This window comes from Thunnus thynnus, unplaced genomic scaffold (assembly GCF_963924715.1).
Source record: "Thunnus thynnus unplaced genomic scaffold, fThuThy2.1 SCAFFOLD_80, whole genome shotgun sequence".
Lineage (NCBI taxonomy): Eukaryota > Metazoa > Chordata > Actinopteri > Scombriformes > Scombridae > Thunnus > Thunnus thynnus.
The window spans coordinates 18,167-34,262 of NW_027095959.1; the positions used below are offsets into that span (position 1 = coordinate 18,167).

The 16,096-nt window shown below is 40.1% G+C and overlaps 1 protein-coding gene across 5 annotated transcripts; it reads left to right on the forward strand.

Moving 5' to 3' along the window:
• Window positions 1–379: 379 nt before the first annotated feature.
• On the forward strand, window positions 380–15,376 carry LOC137179154 (adhesion G protein-coupled receptor E5-like). 5 transcript variants are annotated; one of them, XM_067584055.1, is made up of 19 exons: window positions 380–561; window positions 649–777; window positions 7,131–7,205; window positions 7,681–7,830; window positions 7,918–8,049; window positions 8,566–8,709; window positions 9,023–9,166; window positions 9,586–9,629; window positions 9,905–10,015; window positions 10,114–10,267; window positions 10,394–10,513; window positions 10,616–10,821; window positions 10,941–11,108; window positions 12,448–12,642; window positions 13,136–13,353; window positions 13,496–13,654; window positions 13,867–14,041; window positions 14,211–14,312; window positions 14,421–15,376. In XM_067584055.1, the coding sequence occupies exons 1-19, from the start codon at window positions 540–542 to the stop codon at window positions 14,460–14,462; spliced, it is 2,490 nt and encodes an 829-aa protein (XP_067440156.1). In that variant the 5' UTR covers window positions 380–539; the 3' UTR covers window positions 14,463–15,376. The 5 variants fall into 5 exon arrangements, with proteins under 5 accessions (XP_067440156.1, XP_067440153.1, XP_067440155.1 ...); XM_067584051.1 differs by lacking the exons at window positions 380–561; window positions 649–777 and adding an exon at window positions 5,576–6,152; XM_067584052.1 differs by lacking the exons at window positions 7,131–7,205; window positions 7,681–7,830; window positions 7,918–8,049 and adding an exon at window positions 1,058–1,201 and having other exon boundaries at window positions 407–561.
• The last annotated feature ends 720 nt before the right edge of the window (window positions 15,377–16,096 follow it).

Here is a 16,096-nt window from a genome sequence, read left to right on the forward strand (position 1 = left end):
AAGTCCCCAACAACCTGAAGAATAAAAGTGTTATCTACAAATAATCCCAGTTACAGTGGACAGTAGGGCCGTCACTTTCACTTTCCCGAGACAAAGTGGGATTTCTCTGTTTCATGCACAGTAGACTGTGACATGATAACTTTTCAGAATCTCTCAGGCCTTAAAACAGAAAGTCACCCACTTCCATCTTGAAGAATCACAATTCAATTAAGTTTTTTACTTCATTATGTTTTCCTCATCATTGTAAGATTTTGCCTAAACTGTGAAATGCAACTAAATGGCCTCTCTCCTTTCCTTACAAGAATGTAAGACACTGTCACAGTAAATATTATGTTCTATTATGTATTGATGTGTAAGATTTATCACTAATTATATTCTCTCTGCTTTATGTATTTGTATTCAAATCTACAGATATAAATGAGTGTGAAGAAATCCTAGAACAATGTGGGAAAGACACGGTGTGCTTCAACACATTTGGCAGTTTCTACTGTCAGTGCAAGGATGGGTTTGCAAATACTAAAAACAAAGTTAACTTCACAATGGGAGATGGACAGTGCAAAGGTGAGTGTGAGTGTTAGTGTATGCGACCAGTGTCAGAGTTTCTCTCTTGTCTGAACACTCACCTGTCTTCATTTGTTCCTCTGTCAGACATTAACGAGTGTTACGATGACAAAGAGATCTGCGGTCACAAGGCAAATTGTACTAACCTGATTGGGAACTACAAGTGCACCTGCCATCATGGGTACAATCCCACCAATAACCTCACACACTGCATAGGTGAGTAGTGTCTACTTTTTTGTGTCCACATTTCTCAGGTTAAAGTTGACTGGAGCTGTGATGAAACTTTGCTGAAATTATAAAACAATATACATCTCACAACACTACTGACATTAAGACTGACACGACCGTACCCCTGCTTACATTGCAGAGATGTTCGTTCCATCATGGGCTACAGCAATCCCTGCAATCTTAAGATTTCATACTATTCTCATCAAAATCATTGGCCTTGAGGAATGTCCGTCATTTCTTATCTCTCTGTTTTTTTATCCTCTCGCAGACATAGATGAATGCAAAGAAGCTGAAATGAAAAAAGAAGACCTCTGTGGAATAAAAGGGACTTGTAAGAACATTAATGGGAGTTACTGGTGCATGTGTCCAGAAGGATACACCAACTATGGCAATGAAAGGACTCCATGTTCACGTGAGTGTATGCATACACGCCCCCCCCCCCCCCCCCCCCCCCCCCTCCATTGCCATTACTTCCTTACTTTCAAATTTTTTCAGCCCCAGTTTCTTCTTCTTCGTTGGTGTTGATGTGAATGCTCGCCCTGCTTTTATGATATTGTGTGTGTTGCATCGGATTCCAGATAATCTGTGGTGTATGTCTTGGAAGATAAAGAGAGTATCTGTTCAGTGCTGCTGCTTTGCTGTGTAGATTTTATCAGAACTCCTTCTCTCACGCTACACAGTGAAGTGTCAAACTCTGTCACTCATGTGTGTTTAGTGTCTTGCATGATCATGATGATCATCTGATGTTTCACTTTTTTCCATTTAGAGCTTGACTGTGAAACCTTCCAAGCCAACAGCAGACCTGCACAGGTAAAACACATGTTTAGATACCAAATTATTAGCATAATGGATGCACTGCAACAATCATAAATAAACAAAATGTATTAAGTTTTCATGCAGGATTTATTTTTGTACTTATCCCATGCAGGTCTTAGTTCAGGGTCAGTTATAGTACGGCACCCTCCAGTGTCTTGCTAAAGAACATTTCAGAAGGGGCAATTTCCTTTATTTACACCCTGCAGCCCTGTAGAGTTTAGTATATGTGAACTTTAGTAAATACTGAATAGTCTCATTATTCTCTCTCTCACTGTCTGTATCTGTCTCTCAGTCTCTTGAAGGCCTGGCAGACATTTTATCCATGATGAGAGACAACTGTTTGGCTCTGTCTAACCCACACATTGCTAGTGAGGGGAAGACTGATGGAAAAGCGCTACTGGAGGTCAGAAAAGCTGATACAAAATACAAACACACACACATTCTTGCATATAAACACACAGTATTGTCAATTTCCCCCTTCTGTGTCCTGCAACATGGACAGAAATTTCTCACAGCCACCAAGGCCATCCTGTCCCCTGGTCACCTGAACCACAGGGAAGACGTGAGTGGTTTTCTCCAAACGGTGGAGGAGTCCATTAGGCTCATTGGTCCACAGCTCAAAGACAGCATTACTGAGATGGAGACCACTGAGAAGGGTAACAGGCCTTTTCCCTGGATGATAATATATAGAGTTTAATAAATAAAAATAGGACATATTTTGGAATTAACATTATCTGTGCAGGGGGAGATTACCATATGAAATTGGTTATTTGTTTGATTAGATGCAAAGATTGCAGTTCAGAGGGGAAAGACTCAACTCACTGGACCATTCATTCTGACCAATGAAAATGCTCGTCTCGACACTGACTGGACAACATATTAACAAGAAAGTTAACTTCACAGTGGAAGATGGACGGTGCCAAGGTGTGTGTGTGTATGTGACCTGTGTCAGAGTGTCTCTCTTGTCTGAACACTCTCACCTGTCTTCATTTGTTCCTCTGTCAGACATTAACGAGTGTGTTGATAACACAGAGATCTGCGGTCACAAGGCAAATTGTACTAACCTGATTGAGAGCAACAGACGTGGCTGAAAATATTGGTACCCTTCCACCTTTAAAAATAAAAAACAAATTTTCTCTGTATTAGACAGAAGTTTAGTCTCTCAGACTTTGTGAAACCTCACTGTTGGAAAACCTCCTGAACAAATTTTAATTACACATACACAAAATATTTCTACTGCTACAAAAATGTTTTACATGTGCAAATTATATCTGTGTGCACAAAACTTTTTCACACATGCAAAAAATGTTTCTATAGCTGCAAAACTTTATTACACATTCACAAACAATTTCACAAGCTCAAAATATTTTGAACTGCTCTGTAAGGGTCATGAGGATGTGACTCTGCTCCATCTGATAAACTCTTCACAACCAGATAAAACAAGAAACATGCTTCCTCCAAGATAAAAACAAGGCTGCTTTATTTAGTGCACATCTACAATTGTGTGGCAGGCGGGACCGAGCGGCAAAAGGAGAGGTGCACCAATTGGTTTGTCAAGATATAAGGCTACCTGAAGGAGGAACGGAGGTTTTTGCCACTGTTGGCTCAGGCCGGTGGATTGAGGCAGGTGCACACCTCAATCCATGCTGGCATGCAGAGAAGGCAAGAGTGCAGGAATGACTGACCTGCTGGTAGTCAGTGTGATAGTGATAGCTGACTGTCTGTAATAAAAATATTTATACTTTACTTCCTTTTTTTGTCATTTCTTATGCTAGTGACTTGCAGTGGGTGTTACAACTGTATGGAATCAAATACTGGTCATAAATATTTTTGAGCTTGTGAAATGGTTTATGAATGTGTAATAATGTTTTGCAGCTGTAGAAATATTTTGTGCATGTGTGAAAAGGTTTTGTGCACACAGATATAATTTGCACATGTGTAAACACACAGGCACACAAATTTCCTACCTATGTGTGCGACACTGACATTATAGCTACAAACAAGTGATGAGTATGAATTTTGACCCTGTTTTTAAGTGTGTATCCAATTGGTCACACGTAAAATCAATCTGTCCGATCAGAGGTTCTGTTGCATTCATACCCCTGCAAGTCTTGAAAGATGGACGACAGTGTGGGCTCTCCCATGACCTAGTTGACTCAGGTACCGGAACAGCGCTGCACAGAGACTCCCAAACGCTATCGATTACAATATTATCAAATATTAAAAAAAAATTTTTTGGCCGGTTCTCGTTGTGTCATTGTGGAGAAACACAGATTCAGTAAACGTTGAGTACAGTTTAGACCCAACAGTTTCCATTAAGTTGAGCGAGTTCAAAGTTGTGAAAACAACGAGGGTGTTTTGAATACAGCTGATCACAGTTACAGTGATCAGTGATCAAACAAAATTTATGCTGTTTAAATAAGTCGACTGTGCACACACACACAGAAACACCAGCGTTACCAGTGCGTACACAGCACCGACTGCGCACTTGAATGGGAGAGGGTACATTGGCAGAGCGCATTACCTTTGAATGACAGTGAAGCACATTGGCGGCAAGCAATCACGCCAAAATGACCACACTGCTCCGCCACGCCGGGCAGTTTCCAGTTAATTTTTAACTTTCAGTGATACTTGTAAATGGACATCCTGTGAAATGTGTCAAAGAGTATGATAATGTTGGAAAGTTCTCTTAAGTTGCCTACACCATAATTTAAATATACATCTGATATTATCTAGCCTAGTGATAGCATGACCACAGTCACTGATCTGAATGCTCATTTATTAACAAATAAAGATAAAACCATGAGCAGGAACAAGCACTGCTCTTCACTTTGACCATGCAGACTTATCAGGCTGAATGAGGGGATTGAACTCATCCTTCTAGTAATAAGTTTGTTCCTCTAACCTTAAGGCTATCACTGCCCACCTACATAGACACATTTAATCTGTCATCAATTTTGTGCCAAGTCATCTCCCTCACCTTGTTAATTGTAGCAGTTTTGTCCTTTTAGGTGAAAACTCCTTCACATTCTTCATATAGTTTCATCAACAGGTTTATTCTGCTGCTGAGAAGAAAACCGCTCCAGTTTTCTTTTCATTTTGAGACATAGTATCGTCTTTTCGACAATCGACTGTTCCGTGCACGCGCACACTGCAAGCTTATTCCAGCCTGGCTAGATTTAGCATTGACTGCGTTAGTGGAACGGCTTGAGCCTCAAGTGAAAGTTGACGTTAATTCTAGCCAGGCTTTTTCAAGTAAGCGCAGCTTTCTTTAGCTGCGTTGATGGAACAACCCTCAGGGCTTTCCCTGGTAACCCTGTATTTAAATGCTGATTTAATGTCATAACGCTGTGAACTGTGGGTAATTCCCTCAGGCAAAGTCAAAGATGCAGACTGATAGAAAAATACATGTATTAGTTAAGTAGGTATGATCATATGTATGTATACATTTGGCGGTAGGGCCTTGATGGGAACACTATGATAGTCATATGGACATCATGGTCATCATATGGAAGGGAGAGCTCTGTAAAGCTTTGTCTAGGTCTGTTAGAAGGAATCTGTAAACAACTAAAGGTGCCTCTTAAGGGCATCAAGGCCGTCAATATATACTAGTGACTTTCCTTTGTCTTGTCAGAATTCTCCACGGAGACTCTGCGCACTCTCCATGTCTGCAACATATGTTCTGTTTGAATTAAAGAGACGCTTGACTTCAACCAACCTCAGTGTATTGATAATTTATCCATCACGGACTTACGGAAAATGTGCATAAAGGGCTCAAGATGTCTGCCCGAGAGCCCTCACGCACCTGACCATTTGTGCCCTAAACCCTTGCGGATTTAGCGAGAACGTGCTTTAAAGTCCTTGAGTCCTTGAGTGTGGACATTGGGATTGGGTCCACTTCCGTAGCCTTGCTATCACAGCACACTGCGTCCCTCATGAGAGTGTTGTGAATAGCTCCTGAAATAGAGCTCACTGGAGCGTAGAGCGAAATGTGAAAGACAATGTAGACAGAGAGGGGGTTTGTGTAAGCAATGTGATACGGTGCCAGCGTGAAAAATGTGTTCACTTGGAAAGATATGGAGTGAAAAAAAAGACCAAGAAAGAGTGACGTGAGAGAGAGACAAGGACACACAGACAAGTGAGTGGGAGGAAGAGAGAGAGAGAGAGAGAGAGAGAGAGACAGAGAGAGAGACAGAGAGAGGGGCGCATACTCAGATTGAGAGTCTGAATCTGAGAGAGGAGGAAAGCTGGTGAAGGTTCACACTTATTTTTCCTGCCACATACAGAATCACCCTCCACAGAAAGGATTTATCTTTTTAGCGTTCTTTTTTTGTGTCTCAAATCTTGTGGATTTCATGGACCTTGGACTGTGATTCCTTCTGAGAAGTCTGAACAATACTTTTTATTTCTTTAACTTTATGAGAGGACCTAAAATTTTATTACAGGACATCAATCAGATTTACATTTAATTCATAGTTTTGATAAAGTCTTCAGCTGTACGGGGATATAGTTTGACATGGGGCCTGGGAAGGCGTTACTTATCCTGGGTAAGTCTATCAATGAGAGCACAATTTGTGTTTGTGTGTGTGAGTGTGTGACTGGGTGGAGTCATGGGTGGAAGAGAACAAAATAACACTGCACAATCAGGAACATGCATGTAATTCAAAATGTGGCATACAACTAGCTACTACTAATTATGACCACAAGCCTTCCCCCTTAATTATATGTCACCCCACACACTTTGTTGATGAAAATATATTTTATAAAAACCACACAAGTTAATCTCACTTACTAGCTTTACTAAGGGATGGTTTAAGGAGACATGAAGCGGTACATTTTTGTGAAATACATCCTTGTTCTCTGTGCATGTGTTGATGTCTGAGAGAGGAACAGAGGATTACAGCTGCAAGTAGTTACATCATCAGTCACATACACATGTTACCCATATGGACACCTCACAAACACACACATAGTCTCACCTTCACACTCTTGTTAAAACACAACAAGATAAAGAAAATGACTCCACTGGAGGATGGCAGATGAAGTCAAATCGAAGTCACAGCAGTTACTGTACAATGGATTCCAGCGGTGACCGAAAGTCATGGTACAAAATTAGTCAAAACGTATTTTAAAAGTTCATAGAAACTTCTAACTAATCCCAGAGTATAATTCACATCTCTGTTGTTGATCCATGTAATGTTCCAAACAATCGTAGCTTTTCCAATAAATTGGTAAATACGCTAAATTTTGGAGCTTGAAGAGACAATATTTCAACATAGAGATAATATCTTTGGCTACTGTGTGTCGTGGAGAAACTTTACTGAGCATATAGATCACTGGTGAAAGAGTGGTATTATGGTGCAGAAACAAAAATAAATAAAATTCAATTGAATAAAAAGATTTATTTTTGGTGTAGTGTCCTTTAGATAAGTGTTAAGTGTTTACTTTATTGTGTCTTCCTCATCATTGTAAGATTTTGCCTTAACTGTGAAATGCAACTAAATGGCCTCTCTCTTTCCCCACAGGCTTAATGTGTATGCTGGGGGAATGTTTCTCCATGTGTCCAGATGGCTTTGGCAATAATCACAACAAATGTGAAGGTAATAATCTCCCATGACTTTTGATTTTAACCACCCCTCTCCACTGTCACTCTCAGAAAGAAGTGTTGCTCCCATTATGCAATACCTCTTACTGGAGTTTAGCAGGAAAAGCAGCCTTTTTTGACATTTTAATTCATTTTTCCATTTTAGGCGTTTAAGCACTGCTCATATCAAGACTGGATTACAATGAAAACAACAGTAGATGAGGTTCAAATTTTTAGATCACCACAATTTCAAGCAACCAGCAGAAATAATTACACTGCATTGACAGTAATGATATAACCACAGACTGGTGATCATGGTGGACAGAAGTGTGGGAAGAAAAAGAGCTAACAGAGATTGCTTTAAATTAAGTTTTTACAAGAATGTAAGACACTGTCACAGTAAATATTATGTTCTATTATGTATTGATGTGTAAGATTAATCACTATAATTATATTCTCTTTGATTTATGTATTTGTATCCAAATCTACAGATATAAATGAGTGTGAAGAAACCGAGGGACTATGTGGGGAACACGCGGTGTGCAACAACATAGATGGCAGTTACTACTGTCAGTGCAAAGCTGGGTTTGCAAATACTAAAAACAAAGTTAACTTCACAATGGGAGATGGACAGTGCAAAGGTGAGTGTGAGTGTTAGTGTATGCGACCAGTGTCAGAGTTTCTCTCTTGTCTGAACACTCATCTGTCTTCATTTGTTCCTCTGTCAGACATTAACGAGTGTTACAATAACACTGTGATCTGCGGTCACAAGGCAGTTTGTACTAACCTGATTGGGAGCTACAAGTGCACCTGCCATTCTGGGTACACTAATCCCACCAATAACCCCAAACACTGCATAGGTGAGTAGTGTCTACTTTTTTGTGTCCACATTTCTCAGGTTGAAGTTGACTGGAGCTGTGATGAAACTTTGCTGAAATTATAAAACAATATACTCACCAGAATGATCAAGGTGTAAGTCGACTCACCCCAACAGATGCCACAAAAATGACAAGAGAGAGAGAGAGAGGTGTCAATCAAGTAGCTCTGTACACCCACACTACACCTGTGAGAGTAGACCAATGTTGGGCTTTTAAATAGAAAATCCACTCTAGTGGCCCTGGACACACCAGGATTTAAAAGGCCACAAATAGATTGACCCTGCAAGAGATCAGTGAATTCACTTGCAGGGGATGAAGTAAATGTGTACTGGCTTGTTTCCAAAACATAAGGAATATTTGTTGATGATGGAATGTTCGTTCCATCATGGGCTACAGCAATCCCTGGAATCTTAAGATTTCATACTCTTCTCATCGAAATCATTGGCCTTGAGGAATGTCCGTCATTTCTTATGTCTCTGTTTTTTTATCCTCTCGCAGACATAGATGAATGCAAAGAAGCTGAAATGAAAAAAGAAGACCTCTGTGGAATAAAAGGGACTTGTAAGAACATTAATGGGAGTTACCGGTGCATGTGTTCAAAAGGATACACCAACTATGGCAATGAAAGGACTGCATGTTCACGTGAGTGTATGCATACATGGCCCCCCTCCATTGCCATTACTTCCTTACTTTCAAATTAATTATGCATCCAATGGCTTCGATATCCTCATATTCCTCATATGCATATAGAACTGTTTGTTCACTGAATCTTGCACTTCTTACAATTTTTTCAGCCCCAGTTTCTTCTTTTCTTCTTTGCTTCTTTGTTGGTGTTGAATGCTTGCCCTGCTTTTATGTTATTGTGTGTGTTGCATCGGATTCCAGATAATCTGTGGTGTATGTCTTGAGGAATGTCCATCATTTCTTATGTCTCTGTTTTTTTATCTTCTTGCAGACATAGATGAATGCAAAGAAGCTGAAATGAAAAAAGAAGACCTTTGTGGAATAAAAGGGACTTGTAAGAACATTGATGGGAGTTACTGGTGCATGTGTCCAGAAGGATACACCCACTATGGCAATGAAAGGACTCCATGTTCACGTGAGTGTATGCATACACGCCCCCCTCCATTGCCATTACTTCCTTACTTTCAAATTAATTAAGCATCCAATGGCTTCGATATCCTCATATTCCTCATATGCATATAGAACTGTTTGTTCACTGAATCTTGCACTACTTGCAATTTTTTCAGCCCCAGTTTCTTCTTTGCTTCTTCGTTGGTGTTGAATGCTCGCCCTTCTTTTATGCTACTGTGTGTGTTGCATCGGATTCCAGATAATCTGTGGTGTATGTCTTGCAAGACAAAGAATAGAGTATCTGTTCAGTGCTGCTGCTTTGCTGTGTAGATTTTATCAGAACTCCTTCTCTCACGCTACACAGTGAAGTGTCAAACTCTGTCACTCATGTGTGTCTAGTGTCTTGCATGATGATCATCTGATGTTTCACTTTTTTCCACTTAGAGCTTGACTGTAAAACCTTCCAAGCCAATAGCAGACCTGCACAGGTAAAACACATGTTTAGATACCAAATTATTAGCATAATGAATGCACTGCAGCAATCATAAATAAACAAAATTTTTATGCAGGATTTATTTTTGTACTTGTCCCATGCAGATCTTAGTTCAGGGTCAGTTATAGTACGACACCCTCCAGTGTCTTGCTAAAGAACATTTCAGAAGGGGCAATTTCTTTTATTTACACCCTGCAGCCCTGTAGAGTTTAGTATATGTGAACTTTAGTCTCGTTATTCTCTCTCTCACTGTCTGTATCTGTCTCTCAGTCTCTTGAAGGCCTGGAAGACATTTTATCCATGATGAGAAACAACTGTTTGGCTCTGTCTAACCCACACAATGCTAGTGAGGGGAAGACTGATGGAGAAGCGCTACTGGAGGTCAGAAAAGCTGATACAAAATACAAACACACACACATTCTTGCATATAAACACACAGTATTGTCAATTCCCCCTTCTGTGTCTTACAACATGGACAGAAATTTCTCATCGCCACTGAGGCCATCCTGTCCCCTGGTCACCTGAACCACAGGGAAGACGTGAGTGCTTTTCTCCAAACGGTGGAGGAGTCCATTAGGCTCATTGGTCCACAGCTCAAAGACAGCATTACTGAGATGGAGACCACTGAGACAGGTAACAGGCCTTTTCCCTGGATGATAATATATAGAGTTTAATAAATAAAAATAGGACATATTTTGGAATTAACATTATCTGTGCAGGGGGAGATTACTATATGAAATTGGTTATTTGTTTGAGTAGATGCAAAGATTGCAGTTCAGAGGGGAAAGACTCAACCCACTGGACCATTCATTCTGACCAATGAAAATGCTCGTCTCGACACTGACTGGACAACAGCAGCTGGGACGGGAACATATCCTGGTAAACTCGTCCTCTCTTTCCTTCTGACAAATGAGGCATGTATCAATAATGTATTAAATAATATATCACTAAATACCATCATATTTCTCATTGTCTTTATAGGCTTTGCTCTGGCTGCATTGTTGACCTACAAGAACCTTGATACATTTGTTAACAACTCCTTTGAGGAGCTCAAAGGACATGAAAAAAATGCCAAAAATCCCTCCTCCTTCAAGATCTTCTCTAAAGTTGTGTCTGTTGTGTCTAACCCTAACCCGTCCACTCAGAACCTGAGCAGCCCTGTGAACATCACATTCAGACATCTAAACGTACTCCTGCCTGTCCTACATTCATTTCAATGTTGTGTCACTTCCTCTAATGTACAGTATGTACATTGTATGGAATATAAAAAGATAAAGATTATATGGGTTTTATTTTGGTGTATTAGGAGACAGTGGAGTCCTCTGAGGTGGAATACATCTGTGCACACTGGAATGAAAGAGGGGCCTGGTCCGAAGAGAGTTGCCATCAACAACAAACCAATGCCACACACACTGTGTGTACATGTGAACTTCTGAGCAGCTTCGCTGTGCTTAAGGCTCTCTATCCCATGACGGTAAGAAACAGACACACATGTTTAATGTTTGAATTTTATTGATACTCTCCACTGAGAAAGTTGCTTTTAAGTCTTAACATCCAAAGAAATCATTGAAACAATCTTTTTCACTGGAAACAAATGAAAAAGTGTCACTTGTTTTATTTTTATTTCCTTTTGCAGATTCTCATGTGCTTTAAAGATGCATTAATCAATAAAATATTAATACAAGGTCAAGTGACTATGTGTAATGTGAAATGTTTCACTCATAGTGATGAACCCACAGAGAATTATCCCCTCAGGTTTACAGGTGTGTTTCTGAAACTTTACAGTTTCACTGCTCTCATCAACCCCATTTTTAGGCACAGCAAGCGAATGTTTTCTTTTGCAAAAAAGCTGTGAAAAACTGACTGTACACCACCTTCCCTGCAACAAATGGCGGCCAGAGTTAGTTTGATTGGAGCACACTGATTGATTTGCAGCCTTTAATAATGCAAACAGGCCAACGTTTCAACACTACTTAGTCAAAGAGAACAAAAGCGTAAGGCAAACACATATATAGTCAATCTAGGACAGGTGTATATTTGTCACTGGGTAGAGGGTGGAACAAGAAATCAACCCTATTGGATAATAGATACAGGGGTGGGGATTGCCAGAGTCAATGTCCAGGTGCCACACCCATACATTAAAAACAAGACAGAAAAAGAAGAATACACTTATATCTTTGAGTTACATGAAATCAAGCACAAAAGGTACCTGTTCCAAAACATCCATATATCATGATTTAGAGGAAGCATGACACATTTAAGTCTGAATTGAGGCCAAAGGGTTCAGTTGTGTTGAAAGTATGAATCCAATATGTCTCGATGGAACAGTGAGTTAACTATATCACCATCTCAAGTTGAGGGGGAATTTTTTTCTCTTCCCCAGAACTGGCTGCACAGCCATGAGCATAATGTCATGCTGTAGCATATTCCATATTTTGAGTCCGTACAGCAGTTTCGTGTTCAGAACCACAAGGATATTTCAGTATGTAGACCACATGTGTGCTGCTGCAGTTTATGTTGTATTTTTACCAGTATGTGGATGTGTAAAATGTTTAGTATTTGATGAGTTTGAACATTGTGCACAGTGGCCACAGTGGGTCTGTCTGTGGGTTGATCTGGGAGTTTTAATGTTAACGTTGCTCTGTGCATTGCTTGCTAACTTCTTTGTTATAAACACTTAATACCGTCATATGTCAATGTGTTTACAACTTGCTCCCAAGTTGCCAAAAAAATCTTCTTTTCCAAGAAAACAACACACACATTATGCTGTAAATGATTACACACCTTACGGTGTGACATGTCATCTCTTCTAGCATCCCTTTGCGCTCATACTGATAACAAAGATAGGGCTGAACATGTCCCTGCTGTGTCTGGTACTGTGCATCCTGACGTTCAAGTTCTGCCGCTCCATACAAGGGACACGCACCACCATCCACTTGCACCTCTGTGTCTGCCTCTTCGTGGCTGACCGCATCTTTCTGGCCGGCATTTCGAAAACCGAACCTGTGGTATGTTCGTCCAAGCAAACAGCGACTTTAGCATGGACTGCAGTAATCCAACTGTTGTCCGTATGCTTAACAAGACAGCATTTTCACCCTCCACTGATTTTAAACATGATGCTCCCTTTACTTGTCATGAGGACTACTGCTTAGTCTGTGAAAACAGTTCAATCTTCAGTTCAGAGAAAGTGTCATTATAGGAAATGTAGGATCTAGTGTTTTATAGAGCTTGAACTATACTGCAGAATTAAAGTCAGGATATCTCTTCCTGTGCAGCTTCAATGTCATCTTGTTAATCCACAAACCTTAAGGAAGCGCAATAACAAATTGCTGATGTACTCATTTAATAATCTTATTAACGTCATTATCATCAGAACATTATATTTACATGGGAATATCTTATTCGAAGTTTACTGCAGTCCATGTAAAGACAGCATGAGACATTTCATTCCTCTACTTCTCTCCACACTTACTTTTCTCATATGTTTATGTTGCATTGCAGGGCGGCTGCAGGTTTGCTGCAGCAATGCTCCATATCTTCTTCTTGGGAGTGTTTATGTGGATGCTGCTGGAAGGGGTGCAGCTGTACCGCATGGTGGTCCTGGTGTTCAATGCCACCATTCGGCCCCTATACTTATTCATCGCTGGTTATGGGACACCCCTTGTTATCGTCATCATATCGGCCATCGTTAATCCCCAGGGCTACGGCACTAAGGAGCAGTAAGTGGGTGAAGAAAAGATGAAATGTTTTGCATTTGCTTATGTGATTGCACATCGGCGGATTACAGAGAAATACTGTTATCTATCTTGATGTTGTGAAGAAAACCCTGTCATGCGCTTGTTTCCTTCCTCCTAACTGTAGCTGCTGGCTGTCACTGACAGACGGCTTCATCTGGAGTTTCTTAGGCCCTGTGTGCTGCATCACCTTCCTCAACATCTTCTTTTTCATCATCACCATCTGGAAGCTCGCCCAGAAGTTCACCAGCCTCAACCCAGACCTCTCTGAACTTAACAAAATTAAGTCAGTCTGTGTGCCTGCTTGTATGCATGTGTGCGTAACGATGTGGCTTTGGAAGTTGTAATGTGTGGAGTAATGTCACACACACCTAATGCATTGCACAAGAGCTGTAACTGAGTCATCCACGTGTTAGTGCTCATGCTAATCTTTCTTTCTCTCTATATTTGTTGATCTTTCTTTAATCCCACTCCCACCCTCCCTCTCTTCTTCTGCAGAGCTTTCACAGTGACAGCTATTGCCCAGTTGTGTCTACTGGGTCTGACGTGGGTGTTTGGTTCCTTCCTGTTCAAAAAGTACATTGGTACAACAGTGGCAGCATACATCTTTACTATCCTCAACAGCCTGCAGGGAGCACTGATTTTTGTCATGCACTGCCTGCTGTCTAAACAGGTAGGAAACAGTGGTTGTGCATGTGTGTGTGCATGAGGTTAATGGAGAGATTAACACAATAGATAAAAACACAACTAAAAGAGAAAGTGTGAAACAAAGATGGAGGATTGCACTGACATGAGGGTTGCCAGCTGTGGATTTTTTCCTGATGTTCTGCTGCCCTCTGCAGGTTAGAGAGGAGTATGCCTATTTTCTCTCCTGTTTCTGCACACCGCAGAAGAAGAGATACTCGGACTTCAGCAGTACCAATCCTTCCAGTAGTCAGTCACGAGTAAGAACACAGTGATATCTCCTCCCTCTGTCTCAGCCACAAATACTCTCTTTCTTACAAACATTGTCTTACTCAATTTCTTAACACGTGTTGTTTCTGTTCATTTAGGGTTCTCAGAGTGGGCAGCACACCGGAGAATTCCAAATATGAAGAGCTAAATCTCTTATTCTACCCCAAAGACAGACTATCACACTTTAGTAAATCTGGGACAGGCAAGTCCTGATTTTAAAGTTTTGGATCACTTTAAATAAAAATCCAGTCATTATTAATTCACCTTTATGAATTAAACTCTGTTTCTGTTGTACCATTAAACTAGTGGTTCCCAACTTGGGGGCTAGTACCCCTCCAAGGGCTCATAGGAGAAATCAAAGGTGTTGTGAGATGATTAAAAAGAAGAAAAAAACCCCAAACTAGTATGTGATGCACAAATGCACAATAATGTTTATTGTCATAAGTTTTCTCTTTTTGAGAGTTTGACCTCCCCAGAACTCAATTTGAGAAGAAAGCATCACTTTTTGTTTCATCTACTCAACTCTCATCAACATTTGCAACCTGTATTGAGGAGCAGCAAGTAGGTATTGCTCGACCATAAAGGGTCACAGGCCTTTCTCATCCTATCGAAGTTAATGAGACCACGTATATGTTTTTGCAACTCAAAAAACAATGATGGGTGAGAAAGTCTTGCATTTACCTCATTATTTTGCTGATTTTCATCACTGGTAATGTTCTTCAGTGAAGTTGTATTGATAATGACTGAATTTTTATTTTGGCCTAAAGAAATCCTATGAATGTGTTATAATTGTTACGGCGGGCAAGAAGTACCCAGCAGTTAAAAGTGTTTATCCAAGAACTCTGTAAGTGAAAGTGAAGATATTTCAGTAGATTATTGGTTCATCCAGAATATATCATAAACATAATATAAGCTGTATCGCCTTTGGAGTGATTAAAAGTGATATAGACTATTTATTTCAAAGTGCAGACTATAAAGCCCACATTATGTAGGCTATATGAATATATTCATGTTTAAAGCAAGAGCAAACAGCTCGTGCTGTATTTTATATGAATGTTTCGTGTAAAAATAAGGGTAGGTGTGCTTTTGTGGTGCTTGTAGTGAATAGAAAATATCTGTTTCTGTGTACTGTTTTTAACAGTATGTTTTGGGAAAGAAACAAAGGACTGATGATGCAAATTACTCATGAAGTGCCTCTGAGGCTCTCTTCATGTTCCAACAAATCCCATGTGGACATGCAGGGAATTTATGTCTGTTGTTTCTTGATATGAAACAAAATAAGGTGTTTTGCTTTTTTTCAATCACTTGTGGCTATTTTTGAAGAATCTGTCTTGGTTTCAAATTGAGCTGTACCTTTTTTCACTGGTGTATGTTACATTTTTTTAATTCTTCAAATTGTTCAAGGAAACAAATCTGGTCCAAAAGGATTGCTTTGGGAGATACAGAAAAACAGATCCACCCTTCTGATAAGCCTGCAGCTTCCTGCAGTCAAATTATGTTTGTGGAATAAAATTCCATTTTGTCATTATGTCCTTATTATAGCTGTTAGCCCGCACCTCCACACGTTATTGCTGTAAGCTTTCACATCCCTGTGATGTCATGAAAACTTTAGTCAGTATGATGAGGCTTAATGGGAGTTATATAGTCTGGAGTTTGTTTATTTTATTGCACTTTTCCTGTTTAAAAATGATAATCCAGCATGGTGCTTGGAATAATCAAGAAGACTTGAGAATCAGCCTTACTTAAGAACCTGAACTGTTTAGTTGTTGTGATA